This window comes from Leuciscus leuciscus, assembly GCF_965113295.1.
Source record: "Leuciscus leuciscus genome assembly, chromosome: 24".
In the NCBI taxonomy this organism is placed as follows: Eukaryota; Metazoa; Chordata; class Actinopteri; order Cypriniformes; family Leuciscidae; genus Leuciscus; species Leuciscus leuciscus.
The window spans coordinates 8,479,141-8,496,373 of NC_138723.1; the positions used below are offsets into that span (position 1 = coordinate 8,479,141).

The window sequence follows — 17,233 nt, forward strand, 5'->3', positions numbered from 1 at the left end:
AATGAACCATGAACTTTTTTGTGCAACCATATCTGGAGTTTACCAGAAAGGGTTAATATCAAAATTAAAGATAATATGGCTGGCTCTATTTCCCACATAACTCTGGCCACCTCAAAAAAATCATATACCTATGGTGATATAGTGGTGGTAGCACCATGCTATAGGACTTTTCATCTCCAGTGACTGCTGGGAATCTCTGACACTATTTAATATTGTTCAGTGTATGATTTGTAATTGAATAAAATTAAAGTATTATAAATACTTTGTAAGATAATATAATATACATGAGAGTAAATGAGAGTACCATCTGAATGCTTTTACAAGGCCTCAACGGATCATTCATTTGCAGGCTTGTCCAGCAGGATCACGTGACTTTAGGGAGAAGCAGTGTGCCGATTTTGACAACATGCCTTTCCGTGGGAAGTACTACAACTGGAAGCCATACACTGGAGGTAAGTTCCCAGCCCGCAACACAGAACGACGGGCTACAGAGGGAGCCGCTCTCTCCCACAGCCTTCCCAAAGTCTGGGCTCCAGTGACTGTATACATACTGGCTTGCTGTGTGTACCCTGCTAACACCAACACTGTGAAAGTCTCTTTGATGGTCTGAAAATTCTTTAGATTCCAGATAGAACACCATGTATCGCTAGTCTCTCTCTCTCTCTCTCTCTCTCTCTCTCTCTCTGTGTGTGTGTGTGTTTACATGTGTGTTTATGTGGGTGTGTTTGGGTAAACTTGTAAGGACCAAATCCCCACAAGGATAGTTAAACCTGAGATTACCTACATTGTGAGGACCGCTGGCTGGAAATTGATTAATAAACATAATAAATTGTGTGTTTTTGAAAAAAATGTATGCAGAACATTTTGTGTGATGGGCACGTTTAGGGGTAGTGTAAGGGGATAGAATATACAGTTTGTACAGTATAAAAACCATTACATCTATGGAGGTCCTCACAAGTATAGCAAAACAAACATGAGTGTGTGTGCGTGTGTGTGTGTGTGTGTTTCTTGACTGTGTACGTACACAAGTCTCTCAGAGCGGTCAAATCTGCAAAAGAATGAGTGACGATTAGGCCTATCAATTTAATTAGTTCACTCAAAAGGATAATTCTGTCATGTCATACCAAACCTTTATGACTTTCTTCTGTGGAACAATAAAGAGGATAGTAAATGTATTTTTTTTTCTTTCTTTCTTTCTTTTTTCATACAATTAAAATCAATGGGGTCTAATGTTGTTTTGGACCCCATTGACTTTTATTGTATGGGCAAAATTTGGTGTTCCATAGGTAAATATATTTTTATTTTATATATTTTATTTAAAAAATTTTTTTTTATATATTTTTTTTATTTTTGGGTGAACTATCACATACATTAATTGCAAAAATAATTAGTAAAATAAAAAAATATATAAATATGAATTGAAATATATATGATCACACAATCAGGAGTGCAATATATATATATATATATATATATATATATATATATATATATATATATATATATATATATATATATATGTGATTTATTTGTTTAATTCACCAGCATGTAATACAATTACATTTTATAACAGTGAATATCAAACCTCAACCGACATCGGCCCAATCTTTTTTGTTTCATTGGGTTTTTCTCTGACACATTTTCTGACAGCTTTGAAAAAGTGCAGCCGGAAACCCAGTGGGAAGGGTGTATTTCTTGTTTACAACAAAATGGCCCGAACCCAATAAACAAAGAAAAACTGCGAGAGATCAAGAGGCATTTCCAAAACATTCTAACAGGAAGTTCACATTCGACTCAATCATCTCCTTATCTCACTGCCCTGTAATAAGCATTATCATTACCAATTGTTTGGCTCTTAAAACTCATTTTGGAGGTGAACTTCACTTGTAAAGTCTGCGATAACCTTTGTCGATGTCTCCATGATTTTTGTTGGCAGCTGTGTTAATCTCTCCCCGTGTCTGTGCAGTAATGATGTCAGGCAGAACATTCAGATTCCACTATGAGTAATGCCTCTCGTGTGCTTGAGTGCTTTGACTGGATTGTTAATATCAACAAAGGCATAAAAGAAAACCGTGGGCCCCGTCTGAGAGCCCTGGCTCGAGACAGTTGCAAGAAAAGCAGTCTGCGAATTACTTATCAATGCACTGGTGAGGCGAGAGGCTCTGTTATTCCTTATAGATTTTTGGTTTATCGTATGACATAAATCGTGGCCACCTCTTAGACACTTCTGGGGTGTAAAGGAGTTCTCGAGGACCTTGGGAACAATCAATAACCTGATAAAAAATCCCATTGGTGTTCGAGAGCTGTTTGACAATAAACTCGGCGTGTTTTTCAGGTGGAGTGAAACCGTGTGCTTTGAACTGTCTGGCTGAGGGCTACAACTTCTACACAGAACGTTCCCCTGCTGTCATCGACGGCACGCGCTGCCAGGCCGACTCGCTGGACATATGCATCAATGGAGAGTGCAAGGTGAGTCTACAGGCCAAATCTCACTCACAGTTTTTTTTTATGCTCTGAGAACTTTGTGTATGAGAGGTACCATATCATTTTATAGTGATAACTAGTGAATACTTCTACTCACTTAAAGCATGAGTGAGAAACAGCATTTTTGAGATGTAAATTGCATCTTGATACTTTACACAACCTTGTCATGATGGCAGAAGATCTGGTCTCTATAGCAGCTTTCCTTGGCCAAGGACTGTCTGACTGATATGTAAAACAACTAATCACAGTTCATTTTGTTTTGCGCCATGCTCAGAGATGTGAAAGTGTAAAGTCGATGTCCATACAATAACTTAATCATTTACTGCATCAATAGTGCATCAGATTTCAAAAAGACCTGTTTGAAGTTAGGTGGACACATGTAGACTTCATTCTGAGAATTACAGGCTTGGAAAATAATACACTTCTCATATCCCGTCGGCAAACAAGTTAAAATACCTCTTTTTGTTTCCACAAGTCAGCAACATAGTGTCGGCCCAGATCCGGCCCACATCTGGTGACACTATGTTGCTGTCTGGCCTCAAGCAAAAGACTCGGATGTCTTTTTAAAAAGTCTAAGCGGAATCTGGATCCGGAATCTGGAATCCAAGAATGCATACTTCTACAAAACCACAACAAACATTATATCATCCAGGCCTTTGGCATAATATTTTCAACACCCTATGGTATGATTGTGTTCATAACCACGCGACTCTCTGTCGCACAGTAGAGAAATTACCGTAAGAAAAGGAGAAGCTCGCAGGCAATCGGGGGGACGTGGAGGCAAAATGACAAAATAATTCATCAGTATGCTTACCAAAAGTTGCTCCTGCTCCTAGCTCATGGACACCTCCTACTCACGCTCTCCGTCTCTGCAAGATTCAAACTGGAATGATTCAGATTTCCCTTGGCACAGCTACTAGAAGACTTACAACTGTCAGACAGGTTGCTCACGTCACATCTATGTCGAAAAGCTCAGTTTGAGGCTGCGCAGTACGCTCAGCCATCAGGAAGAGAGTGCTTCTGATTGACTTCACTGGTCTCCGTTGAAGTCTATGGGGTCACTATGATGGGTTCGCTGTGTCCATTTCTTTTACTGTCTATAGTCGCTTCACTGCCATTCACAAATCCTGTCCTGTGCCCTCATGGGATAGTAAAGTGTCCACCGAATGCGCACTTCAGAATCCCGCCGGAAGAAGTAGGTCTTTTCCCCTACTGTTTTTTGAATTCTATGTATTCTGACATTCTTGTCTTTTGGCGTACTGTTTTTCACATACTGTATGGTAGGGAAGTATTTGATTTCAGATGCAGCACAAGTCAATATATAATTTACAGTGAAAAATGTAAATTGACATTCCCAGAATTCCTCAATCTTCAGAAACGTGCAGAGTGACTTTTTCCTAGTATACAGTATTTCATAGAATAGATTTCTATTTTCATGCAGCTCTTGTGGCCTAAAATGTTGCATTATCTTTGTTTATCAGATACTAACGGTCTCAGACGAAAAGTCTACAGAACGTAGCCAATCGCTAACGCAGAACAATGAAGCCTAAATAAAGGCTGCTGTTGAAAGGGCTGGCCCTCTTATCAGGACAGTACAGTTTTGAATCTAATTGTGTTTTTAAAAAGGCGGGTAAACCGCTCGAGAATTATATTTAATTCGCTTACAATATAATTTGTATAACAAACCAAATTGACGTAATAGTGCGACGCTTTGTTTATTTTAGGGTTAAAATTTTGAACTCTGTGTAGAAAAGATTTTGTCTGCAGTTTGGTATTTGTTAGTCTCACACATTGTTGTCCGCATCCTTGATTTATGTGGTTTAAGATACTATTTTAATTGATCCCCAAGGTTTCCTCTTTGATCTGATCTGGAGCGATGAAATCCACACAATGTTCTTTTAAACTCTAAGGAATCAATCTGTGCTGCACCCAACAACCTCTCATTGCCTTTTGGATCATAATAATAATGCAAGTAAAGGCCTGCACAGGGGCTTTACAGGGAATGTCCAAAACAAAATAAAACAGCAATCAATCTTATGTCTAGTCCAGTGATTCGCAACTGCTGGGTTACAACATAAAAAAATTGGTCACATGTTAGTTCTGAGCAGGGAAAAACATGTTAAATTGAAATAGTGAAATACAACACACCATGTGCTTTCATTGAAAGAAATTTGGTATAGGATTTACTTTAAAACAATTTGAACTGAAATTGTTAGTAAATTTCACAAATAATAAAGAAATTGCAAATAACACATTGATTTTTCTTTGACATTTTTCATTATGACATTTTAAAGTAGAAAGACTGAAATAGTATTTCAGTAATATTTGTTATATTGACAACATTTACTTAAAGTGAGCATTAGATGAAGGTAAAGGTAATCAAAACGTAAAACCAGGCAAAATGAGAATCTATTATCTAAAAAATTGGCTGATGACCGATATAGTACCAATGTGTTTCATATTTCTATTTAAAGCTTGCGTGTCCAGTCAGACTATGGTATTTTGGCACAAATTCACCTGTAATTTTGTAGAAGCCAGTCGAGTATAGATAAATGCCAACATGGACAGGTTGCGTGACATGCCCTCATGAACAAAATGTAAGATGAAAGAAAATTTGACGCAACATGGATAAACATGGTTTGTGCCGACCACAGTGTGCTTTGTGTGGTGAATTATTGGCTGCTGAGAGCAGAAAACCAACAAAATCCAATTGACATTTAGACATTTAGAAACAAAACACTAGAACTATAAATACTGTAACTCATGCTTCTGCTATTGTTTATGCACTTACAAAATTGTCAATTTTCATAATCAGCCTGTCATATCAACGAATTTCACTGTTTGATTTAAAGGACATTTTTATTTAATTTCGTACAATGCTGTAAATCATTTTGGTACTGTATTGATGTCCAGTGTGAAATCATGGTCCCGAAGCAAAACCAGAACCATTCGTCTTTTCGTGTCATATTCTGACTCGATACAGCTGTGCGAATGACATGTTATTCTTCGAATCAGACAGTCACGGTCTGAGAACGCGTCGACTGTGTTCCCCTGCACTGAAACCTGTGTGTCTTTCCAGCATGTTGGCTGTGATAACATCCTGGGCTCGGATGCCAAGGAGGACAGATGCCGTGTGTGCGGCGGGGACGGCAGCACGTGTGAGGTCACCGAAGGATTGTTCAACGATTCGCTACCCAGAGGAGGTCAGGAGGTCACTGATTATACACTCACAAATATCCCATATTCAGTATGCATTGTCATGATAATGTGTTACCAGGTACTTACTAGGTCTATCGAGTTGGTAAGTAGGTCGGTGGTTGGTGTAACACAAATATTGGATGGTTTGACCCCAGGCAGCATCTAACCATGAACCCCTTACGTAGGTGTTGGCTTGAAGCTCCACCAGAGATTTTAGTAGAATCTAATAGAAGTTAATCTTTCAATAATTTAATGACACATTTGCAATGTTCACAGTTCTCTGATGTCAGTTTACTCTTTTTCCCGCCATTGACGGAATCTTTTGAGATTATGTGTTTTCACTGTTATACGGTAGGGGGCGCTATTACGCATCTTCTGAAATAGTACAGAATCTCCTTATCAAAACACAGCCGAAATAGAAGCAGAAACAAGTGATAGTGTAAAATAACGCGATCATCAACATTAAACATCATATAAATCAAAACTGCAGAACGTTATTTTCGACCCAGGATGAGCTACAGGACTTTGACGCTTCGGGGGTGTTGATGGACTTGATCTACTCCATCTGTGTTTTGATCATCGTTCTGAATCCGATCTGGATTTAGTCTTGGACAAAAACAAAAAAACGATTTTTTCAGATTTGTGTTGAAACTTGCCCACATTTAAGTGTTGATAAAAAAAGAATGCTTGAATCTAGAATAAAATATGTTTTTGGTTTGAAAGCTGAGGCTTTGTTCCTTCTTTTGATATATTGTATGTTCTGATATTCATACAACAAAACATTCAGGGGGCCACGCAAGTTTTGTGAAATTGATTTTTAAAAAAGCTGGCTGGCAACTTTTTCCATAAACTCTGGCGTCGCAATAGTTAATGGTCACATGACATGTAAAGTGAAGTACATTATTATTATTTATTTTTTTAATTAGGTACGCATTTATTTAGACTTTAAGTGGACTCAAAAGTGTTTTAGGAACCCAATTAAAATAAAATAATAATTATTAGTATTATTATGTTTTACCTCTAATTACAAAAATGAAGACAGAAATATTACTGTTGTACTGTAAAATACAAATGAATATTTAATAAATATAATTATTTTATTTTACACTTAAAGTTACAAAACTAATATTTATGTCTTAAATATTTCACTTGAAAAACTGTAAACTTCTGTCCACAAAAATTTTGGAAATTTTGCAAATGTGTAAATAAAGTAAACCTAACGCAGGTTGAGTTCCCAAATGCATGCAGCGATGGAGTTCGATGCATTTACTGTCGCTCTTAAATGCTGAAAACAGTGGATCACAAGCTGCTCGTGCGCATGAACACAGTGCTGCGCTTAACTGTAAAATATGTGCCGCATCAGCATTTAAAGTTATTTAATTAAATCGCAGCCTTTGATTTCATAATCAGACTAAGCTATGTCAGGATCATCATGCAGCTCTATTTAGTTATTTAAATTTTACATGGGATATTATTCATTATTAGCTTTTCATCAATTCATGAACTTGCCTGTATTTCCGCTGTTTGGGAAACCCTGATCTAGGGGAACTGTCCCTGCCGTCAGTGTCTATGTTGCTTTGGATATTTGAAGTTTATAAAGCCTTTCAAACGCATAAAACAGTGTGGCGAAATCCACTGGAAATCACCACTGGAGCACGACGCAGACCGATCTCTCCCCTCAGAATCCCGTTCCACAGAGCGCGCCGCACGCCTGCCAAACGCGACAAGTTTTTAATCGCTTTCCACTAGAGAAATCCCACTTGAAGAAAGCACAGCACAAGCGAGTGGAGGAACGCATTGTCTTTTTGGCAGTGGCTCCTGTCAGGGGGCCAACGGGGTGCTTTGGCCAAGATCGACATTTTTCATGGAAATGCAGTGAGGTTTTTTCATCAGACAACCATGATAAAGCTTTTGTTTTTGGGTCAAGAAACAAGTTGTCAAAATAGAAGCGGTAACACAATATATGAGTATTAATTGCATCATCCAGTGAGAGAATCAATAAAACTTCTAATATTGCACGCATCGTCGGGCCGCATCCAAAAGTATTCTCTGTAGTAAGGGACTGTTTTCTCCTTTTAAGGTATAGCTGGTAAATCATCTGAAACTTTAAGGGGGAGTGAAGGGTACGGTGTAGATTCTTCTCTTGTAATGAATTTGCTGTTGCTAAGTTAGTTAGGTTTCCTTTGAGCATGCTGGGATTCTATTCAAATACAACTGTGTGCTCCGGGTCTGTTTAGTTTACACGAAACACTAGATACAACTAAGAATTTGCCATAAAGCTTTAAACAAGGACAAAATGAAGTAGTTCTTGAAAGTGAAAACGCAGGAAAAAAGAGACTTTTCAACAATGACAAAATGTATTCCTTAATTACGGTTAAGGAATCTGCAAAACTACACAGCTTTCAAAAAATGTCTTCAAAAGTCTTGACACTTAAAAGAACAACAAGAGATGATACACAGGGCAAAGACATCCACTGTAGCTGTGGATAAATTCAAAGAAAAAACTTCAGAGAGTTTTACAGTATGTCAATGCTAATTAAAGCACAACATGCTAATTTAAGAACCGTTGCTATAAGTATGAACACAAAATACATACAGTATGTTGGGCAGACAAGTCGATTAGGCGACCGCCATGGCCTAAATATAATGTCATTGTGGTTTGTGGCAACCATGATGCCAAAAAATGCTGCTAACACAAGATGTGCATGTATGTACATTCGCCATTCTATGAGTAAAATTCAGGTTTTGCTTTATTTTGTCATTTTTTAAAATTAAGATTTACATTTTGCAGGTTACATGGAGGTCGTCCAGATACCTAAAGGATCGGTTCATATTGAAATCAGGGAAGTGGCCGTGTCAAAGAACTACATTGGTGAGTGTTTGTATTTATCTTTTTGAAGCTTTGCTTATGATTGTTTAGAGCTGCACGATTAATCGTTAAAAGATCTCGATCTCGATTCAAAGTTGTCATGTGTAGGTTGAAATAGCTTCACAAACAATCTTTTGAACATGACAGTATGGTTGTGTGTACAAATATTCAAATTATCACAGAAATACTGGGATACAAGTTCAGATATAAACACTGATGTCTACGGTAGTGATCAAAATAGAGTAAATCACCTTTTGAAATTAACATGATGCTACAAATAAAGACTGTATTAATTACATTGTTACAACAGTAGGTGGCGACAAGTGATTGTTAAAAAAATTATTTATCATTGAATCATTAATTCATTCAAGAGATTCATTAAAAAAAATGCTGATTCATCCAGTAATGAAACAAGTGAAGTCAAGTCAAGTGAGTCATTGGGCCCTATTTTAACGATCTGAAACGCAAGTATCAAGCGCGAAACGCAAGTAACTTTGTAGGCGGGTCTTGGGCGCTGTTGCTATTATACCGGCGGGATAAATTACTCTTGCGCCCGACGCAAATCTAAAATGGGTTGGTCTGAAGTAGCTTCATTATTCATAGGTGTGGTTTGGACGTAACGTGAAATAAACCAATCAGAGCGACATCTCACATTCCCTTTAAGAGCAGGCGCGCTTGTTCTAAAGCGGATTCCTATTGTAACGGCGGATTTGCCAGGCGCGCGCCGGCAACGGTTCACAGCCGAGGAGACCGACATTCTCGTCACGGCCGTAAAACACAGAGAAGTGACGTTGTATGGGGATGGAGAAACACACCCAAATTAACTTTGGTTAAACAGGCGTATGATAATTTGGGTAAATGTGTAAGCTAGATGTATGCTTTTATAATAAACTATCTATCTATCTATCTATCTATCTATCTATCTATCGTAATAATGTATGATTTGCAAAAATGAAAACTGCTGCATCTGTGTGTAGATGAGAGAATCAAAGGGTATGCGCGTTGTGCACACGCTACATTGATTATGGCCAAGCATGCGCCCTTAAAATAGCATCTGAATAACATGCGCAACGCGCCACTGACTTTAAACTAGATTTTTTCGGTCAGTGGCGGAATTGTTTTCTAAACCTGTAAAATAGCATGAGGGAACGTTTGCGCCGGAACACGCCGCCTCTTTGCGCTGAACCGCCCCCGGGAGCGCAAGTGTATTTCTTAGTTAACCGACGTGCTTCTGTGGAGGGAAAAGTCCGCTGTGCGCGGGTGCAAAATAGGAATGATACATGCGTCGGTGTACAAAGTCAATTGTGCAGGGTGCAGGATAGGGCCCATTGAATCATTCATTCAAGAGATTTTTAAAAAAATTATTCATTCGAATTAATCAAACATTTTTACTTTATACTGCATCAGTTAACATTTTGTCAGATTCTCTATTAAATGCTGTGTTATTTTGTTTCGTTTGTTTGTTCAGAATTGTGATCTCTGTTTGAAACAATTCTCAATTTATCAATAATCGTGCCGCTCTACTGAGTACAAAAGTGGTGAAGTGGTTTGTTTTAAGCTTTGTTGTGGGTGTAAATCTGGTTCAATCTGACAGCCGTCTTCCCTCTCATGTTCATTCTCTTAAGATGGGTCTTTTGTCTTTTCCCAACCACAAGCTGAGTAAAACCATCATAGTTCCCAGCCATGTAACTAATTAAAACAATCAAACAAGAGGGTCCAATTAAGTTGTTTTGAGTGCAAACATAAATATAGCTAGTGTGTATGACAGCTTGTTGAGTTTTGTTGTCCATCATGTTGACGTGGAGGATTTTCTCGCCGTTTGAGAGGAATGTAAGTTGTCTGATGTTCTGGCACAGAAGTGGCTGACGTTAGCAACCCATTTAAGGAAATTGTAAAACACATTTTGTCACATGGCATGTTTGTGGAATACAAACACATAGCCCTGTTTAAAATGAGGATCTCAAATGTCTCACAAATATTTGGCTAATAATGAAAGCATGCTACAGAATTGGTTCATTGATGTTTAAAATCAGTAATTTCATTTCAATTGTACCTAAAACAACTGTCTTCTTATCTCTCTGGTAGGTTTTAGCCAACGTATATAACTGGCAGTTTGAGAGCATAACATTTTGTCATCATTTGCTCGCCCTTGTGTCTTTCCAAACCCATATGACTTTTATTCTTCCATGGAATACAAAAGGAAATGTTTTCAAGAATTTGTACACAACTCTTTCCTATATAATGAATGCATATGCATTTATATGAAAACTTGCCATGTCTCTTTCAGTTATGAGACCTGCAAGAACCAATTAGCATTTGGCATCATCGATCGATGTGTAACCTGTCACAACACACTAAGTTTAAAAATGTAAATTCTTGAATTTTTAGGTAAAAATAATTTGGATTTTAGTGTGTTTTCACACAAATCTATAATATTGCTTCTGAAGACTTGTGTACAAATCATATTTACTACACATATATATGATGCTTTTTGGAGCAAGTCTATACTTCAATTTATGGAAAAGGGCAGTTCAGACATTCTGCTAAATTTCCCTTTTTTTCTTCCATGGCGGAAAAAAAATAGAAAGTCAAATTTTCAGTTTTGTTTCAGTTAATTCACAATTGATGGTGTGCTATTTTTGCCTATTTTAACCAAATATTACTACCAAGATAATATTTGGCTACATTTTTGTACTCCATGATGGAGTGACTTGCCCATCATGTAGATGTAGTCATGTAGTCTTCATCTTCAATGTGAGTGTTATCCAATGAATGATTTATCAAAAGGACTGTTCATTTCTTTGTTTAAATCTTCAACAAAAAAAACACGGTGTACCTTTAGGAAAAATAAATGGTGCAAAAGTCCTTTTGAGCTGGAGTGAGTAAAAAAACACCTTGTTTTTCTACAATTTGGCCCAATCTCAATCAAGACGTTTTTCTACAATTATGCTTTGAGATGAGATCTTTGTTTTGACAACTGAGCAGTTATGGCATTTGTGAGGAAAGCAGACTTTCACCTGAACTTGGTAAGTTAGATCTACAAGCTGCACTGCGTCTGAAAGCGCGAGTGAAAATTGGCCATGACATCAGGAAGCCTGAGCCACTCTGTAAGACGATGCTCGTCATGTTGAAGAATGACAGCGATGACATCACCCTCTCAGCTTGGCAGCATCTCGCTCGTGTCGGGTTATTAACTGGTGCTCTCACTTGTCACAGCTTTGAAATCGGAGGGGGATGACTATTACATCAACGGAGCCTGGACCATCGACTGGCCCCGCAAATTTGACATCGCAGGAACAGCCTTCCACTACAAGAGGCCGACCGATGAACCCGAGTCGCTAGAAGCTCTAGGGGCCACCACTGAAATTCTGGTGGTTATGGTGAGTAGATCTAGATCCTTATATATTCTCTATAAGGAACACAGTACTCTCAGTAGTTCTAGTGTTTTAGAAGTATATGCCAGAGATGTGGCCTGGCAGGTCGTTCAGATGCTCAGAGACGCGCTGAAGCACTTATGTGATTTCAATCTAGCTTGTGTCATGTCCCTTTCCTCTCTGTTGGACCTGTAGTTTCCTGTTATCTCTCCACTTTACTTCAGTAAAAGTGACAAAAATCATTTTAAAATATGGCTATTTTACAACAATTCAGGCCTTTCCTCTGAGTTATTTTCAGTCAGTAAAAGCTCATGTAGTAAGGTCACAGTAGTGATACTGTAGAGCAGGCTTGTTTTGAATGCGCAGTTTGAAATTGTTTGGCTCCTTCTAAATAAAGTCCACATCTGTGTACAAACCTCACATGAACTCTAGCTAGCGGTTTCAGAGTTAACTGTTATATATGTTTGCACTAAAAACCTCTGTCTGGCCAAATGCGAGTGCTCATGGGCACATGTTTTAGCACGCGTGTGTGTGTGTTCATTCTGAAAAGCCCCGTCTCGGCAACCACAATCGCTTTCGCCTGGACAAAAAGTGCTGGAAATACCAGGATCTGGTCGCAGCACCGCTGGAAAACATACAAGTGGCCAATGCACCACAAGCCATTCCATTGTGGCCCACACTGGTTAACAGGGCTTTCCAATTTATAACACACACACACACACACACATGCATTTATAGCTCTCTGACTAAGTAATTCAGGAATAAAGCTGATGTGATATGCTAAATATGTGCTCGTTCAAGTTGAACTGAGGTTGGGCTCATCCAAAAAAATCTCCTCTTCCTAATGAATTGATTGCTCTATTCGATACATTTTTAAGACCTCAGTATTTGTCTTTTTGTCACTAATCCAAGACCAACTTCCTTTGCCAAAATCCTTGGTTAAGATCGTGGAGGTCTATAATACCTGGAGAATTCCCATTCATCTCAATGACAGTTGCTCGGCTGGCATATCCAGCCTTGGAAGGATGCAACCTGCACACAGGTGAATTTTTTCTAGTCTGAGCCAGTCAGGAATGATGTCACGACAACACTGAGTGGCTGATGCAACCACAAGAATGTGAACAGTCCCACCATAAAATACTCAAACATCCCATCTACTATAAATAATTGCAATTCGGGAACAAAACTAACCTCTTTGTTATGCCTGTATATTAGCAACAGAAAATAAACCCCTATTCCATTTTAAATGTTACAGGTGCTGCTACAGGAACAGAACCTGGGCATCCACTACAAGTTCAATGTGCCCATCCAGCGTACAGGAAGTGGGGACAATGAAGTGGGCTTCTCCTGGCACCATCTGCCCTGGTCTGAGTGCTCAGCAACATGTGCTGGAGGTACGAAAATCAGAAAAGACAGTTTGTTGCACCTGCTGATCAGTAATGAGAAAATGTGAAAAATAAATGGAAAGACTGGACGAAAACATGTTCTTGATAGTGTCCCCAGCAGGCTTCATAAGTAATTTAAAGGATTTTCGACTCGGACACGAAAGAATACATTTTGAATAATCTATTAGTTGTCTGTTCAGTTACAGTGAACAAGAACTGAGCTTTCAAGCTTCAAAAATGAGAGTTCATGAGAGAAGTAGCAAAGTCTGATTCTTGAACAACAGATCTTTTGAAGGAATCAGTTCATCCAGTTCACAAAACTGGTTGGAAAGATTCATTTGTGAATTGGACTGCTTTTCTTCATAATTATCAGCAAATAGGAACTTAAATTTGGGTATTTTGGTACTAAAAAGGTGGTATTTATGGCCCTGTTTGCACCTGGTATTAAGATACGTTTTAGTCTATCATATCACAAGTAGACGAGGGAGACACCTGGGGTTTTAATCTGTCTCTTTTGTCCACTTTTGACCACTTCTGTCCTGGTTTCTTCACGGAGAGAGTCTATGGGCTGGTAAATGTGTTGGCTTTTTCAGATCTTTCAAATTAATGGACGCTTGTGCAATTTACATATGAACACAAAACTTAGGTCCCGTCTAGCTAATACGCTTCCCATAATGTTTGCGCATTAGGTCAGTAAGCGGAGAGAAGATGGTCTTTTGTGGCTGTTCGAACACATTCGACCACATGAGCGTTTACACTACAAAAGCAATCCGTTCAAATGCGTTTTCAACTACCTCTGGAAGTGGCCTAAAGTGGACAAGCTCAAAACGTTTTAGACCCGTTTACACCTGTATTTTGTCGTCCAAATGTGATCAGATTGATGAAAACGATTCTTAATACTAGGTGTAACCACGGCCTTTGATACATTTATGGCACTTTTATGTCTTTTTTGAAGCTTGAAAGCTCTATTTTGCTTCGCTACATTTTTATAATGAAAAGCATTGGATTGGAAATGCATGCTGGTGTTTTCAGAGTCATCATTTCTTTATTAAAAAAAAAAAAATCCCCCAGAATGATAAAAATTTGTATTTTTATCTGACATATGACTATGGTTCACCAATTTGTGCCGCCAACAGACAAGTTGTGCAGGGAGCAGAAAGGCTGCCTCTTATTTCAACATCTGAATGTCGTAACCACATGTAAATGTGAGCCCTCACCTCAAATATGACCAGACTGTTCAGGCTCCTCCGAAATAAATGGCTTTCTTACAACAATAAATAGCTTTCCTCTCTCCTTTTTTCAGTTATGGCCATTGAAAACATTCAAAGCACTTGTTATATTTCACCAAAAAATGCAAACATCGCAGGCTAGTCCACTGAGGGTTTTCACAGAGCGCCGCGAACTCAACCTCATTCGTTGCTCAATTCATTTGAACACATTTTAGTTTATATGGAAATACCCCAGGGCAACACTTATGTCATTTGTGAAATTCTAGGTTATTAATACAACTCCCGGCTGTTCTGCTGGCAAGCCACACAGGGAGCATTTGAACACCAAGCGAACTGCCATAAAATTCAGCAATATTCTTTTTGAAATGATTTGTGATTCAGACACTTGGACTTGATTCCTGCTTTTTTTTTTTTTTTTACAAACTCCCATTAAATTTCAATGTTGCCGTCTTATTGTTTTGATCGTTATGTGCAACGAAGATAACGGTCTTACATCATGATGTCGTGAGATATTACATTTACCCCCTGGTCTGGTTTCAGTGAATCAAATCGGTACTAGTGAAATCTCTTATCTTGAAAGGGTTCATCGAGCTCCCACCGGAGTAGTTTGTTATTTCGGTTACCCAGTCAAGAATGCCGTACTGGCAGCTATTAGATCCACCTCACAAGGTGGCCTTGCGCGCTAGCCAAGCTTGGCATAAACCGGCTTAACTGGAGGCTAATGTCTTTCCTTATGGGCCCCAAAGAGTCCAATGGCCTCTAGTGCTAAGCATAGCGCACTACTCTGCCATTACTGTGGTAATGCTCACTTTTCACAACCAAGAGCCAAAGAAAAGATTGGCTTCTCTGTAAAAATCATTCACTAAGACACTCACTTCAACCGAGGCATTTACACACCTAGATATAATACGGAGGGAAAATTGATATCACCTCCGTGCCTCTATCCACACAGAGTGCTCTGTCAGCAAGCGGACCCCTAGAGAAGAGACACAGAGCTAGTTTAACCTCAGGGACCGATGCCGACCACACAGCGCTTTGCGCACGAGCTGCTGAAGTGCCGAAAACGATTGTGCAGCTGAAAGCGTGAGGCAGATGAATGAACTGATGTTTTATTGTCTTTTTGCAGGTTCGCAGAAGCAGGAGGTGGTGTGTAAAAGACTGGATGACAACTCCGTGGTCCAAAACAGCTACTGTGACTCGGACAGCAAACCACCAGGGAACCAGCGGCCCTGTAACACAGAGCCTTGCCCTCCCGAGTGAGTAGAGCAACTTTGAGGCGTATTGATTGGGGAAACAAAACAACAGAGATATATAAGTATCAGGGCTGTCGATTTAATGTGTTAATTTAAATTTAAATAAAAAAAATATATAATATATAAATAATATAATGTCTTATAATTTGATGCTTTTCTCATTTAACACAATAATGACTTTAAATTATCTTTTTGGGGTAATTTCTCAGCCCAAACAGATGTGATTAATTTGTGATTAAATAGGATAAAGGATAGCCTATTTATAACCATTACATCATGTACAACTGGAAAACTATTATTATTAATATTATTTTTTATTTATTTTTTGCAGTGGGACATTTTTTATGACAATTTGCACAATTGCCTTAAATTAATAAAATAAAAAAATCTCAATATTGTAATGATGAAATATCATTCTGCCAATTTGTATTTTTATTAAAATATATATATATATTATAACAGTATCAACTAAATTCAGTACAGTGAATACTATTATCGTATTACAAATGTACTTTACAATGCAGATAATATATTAATTATTGCATCATGGGAATGACAAAGAGAGCAAACTTCAAAGTTTGATTCCATTCATATGGAGGATATCAAACATGTTTAATATTTTGAGCTGATTTTAGAACACATAAGGTCTTCATTTGTCACGTTTCTGTGTGAGTTTGTTGTGTTCGTAATTATTTGAAAGTCTAGTAGTGTGTGATCCTCAGTCGTAGTGTATATGATGCCCAGTTTTTACTTTGTAACTATTTACAAAGTCGGCAAGTGTATGATGCCTTGTGTTTTAAAATGGGTTCAGTGTAGTGTATTCCAGCCTTAACCCGAACCCAAACACCTAACCCTAACTTATCAGTCTACTAATACAATGAGAGCTAGTTGACATGTAGTTGCAAAGTTACTTGTTTCCCCGATTTCACACACAAGGCTTAAGCTAGTCCCAGATTAAAATGCATGTTTTAACTGAAAGCAACTAGCACTGGCATATCTTAAAATAGATCAGTACCATTGTTTTGTGTCAACATGCAACCAGTAATGTTTTTTTTTGTTTTTTTTTCTAAGGCACGTTTATAAAAGCTACTTAAATGTCCTAATTGAACTAAGGCCTAATCCTGGCTTAATCTAAACCCTGTCTGTGAAACCGGGCCATAGTTAGTAGAATGTCTAAAGTGGACCATTGAAATAGTGTAACTAAAAATCTTAATTGTTATAAAAACAGGCTTCATTTATTTACATCATGCAAAAATCTAGTTTTTTTTTAAATCATTTTCCTTATATATAAATATATATAATTTTCCAAAAATGTGGTTTATAATGTGGTTTTGCTCTCTTTGTCAGCCTAGGATGAAACAATTATTTAAAAAATACAGAAATTGTATTCTGTTTTGATGAGTCTTATCATAATAGTACATAGCTGCTTAGCAATAAAAGT

At 38.1% G+C, this 17,233-nt stretch overlaps 1 protein-coding gene across 3 annotated transcripts in view; it reads left to right on the forward strand.

Annotated features, from left to right (window-relative positions):
* adamts6 (ADAM metallopeptidase with thrombospondin type 1 motif, 6) overlaps positions 1-17,233 on the forward strand; it is an 87,698-nt gene that overhangs the window by 55,936 nt on the left and 14,529 nt on the right. For all 3 annotated transcript variants that reach the window (XM_082157415.1, XM_082157416.1, XM_082157417.1), the window contains 7 exons: positions 350-452; positions 2,336-2,469; positions 5,564-5,687; positions 8,474-8,554; positions 11,768-11,931; positions 13,181-13,319; positions 15,666-15,795. In XM_082157415.1, the coding sequence (XP_082013541.1) occupies positions 350-452; positions 2,336-2,469; positions 5,564-5,687; positions 8,474-8,554; positions 11,768-11,931; positions 13,181-13,319; positions 15,666-15,795 (875 nt within the window). The remainder of the gene's footprint in view (positions 1-349; positions 453-2,335; positions 2,470-5,563; positions 5,688-8,473; positions 8,555-11,767; positions 11,932-13,180; positions 13,320-15,665; positions 15,796-17,233) is intronic.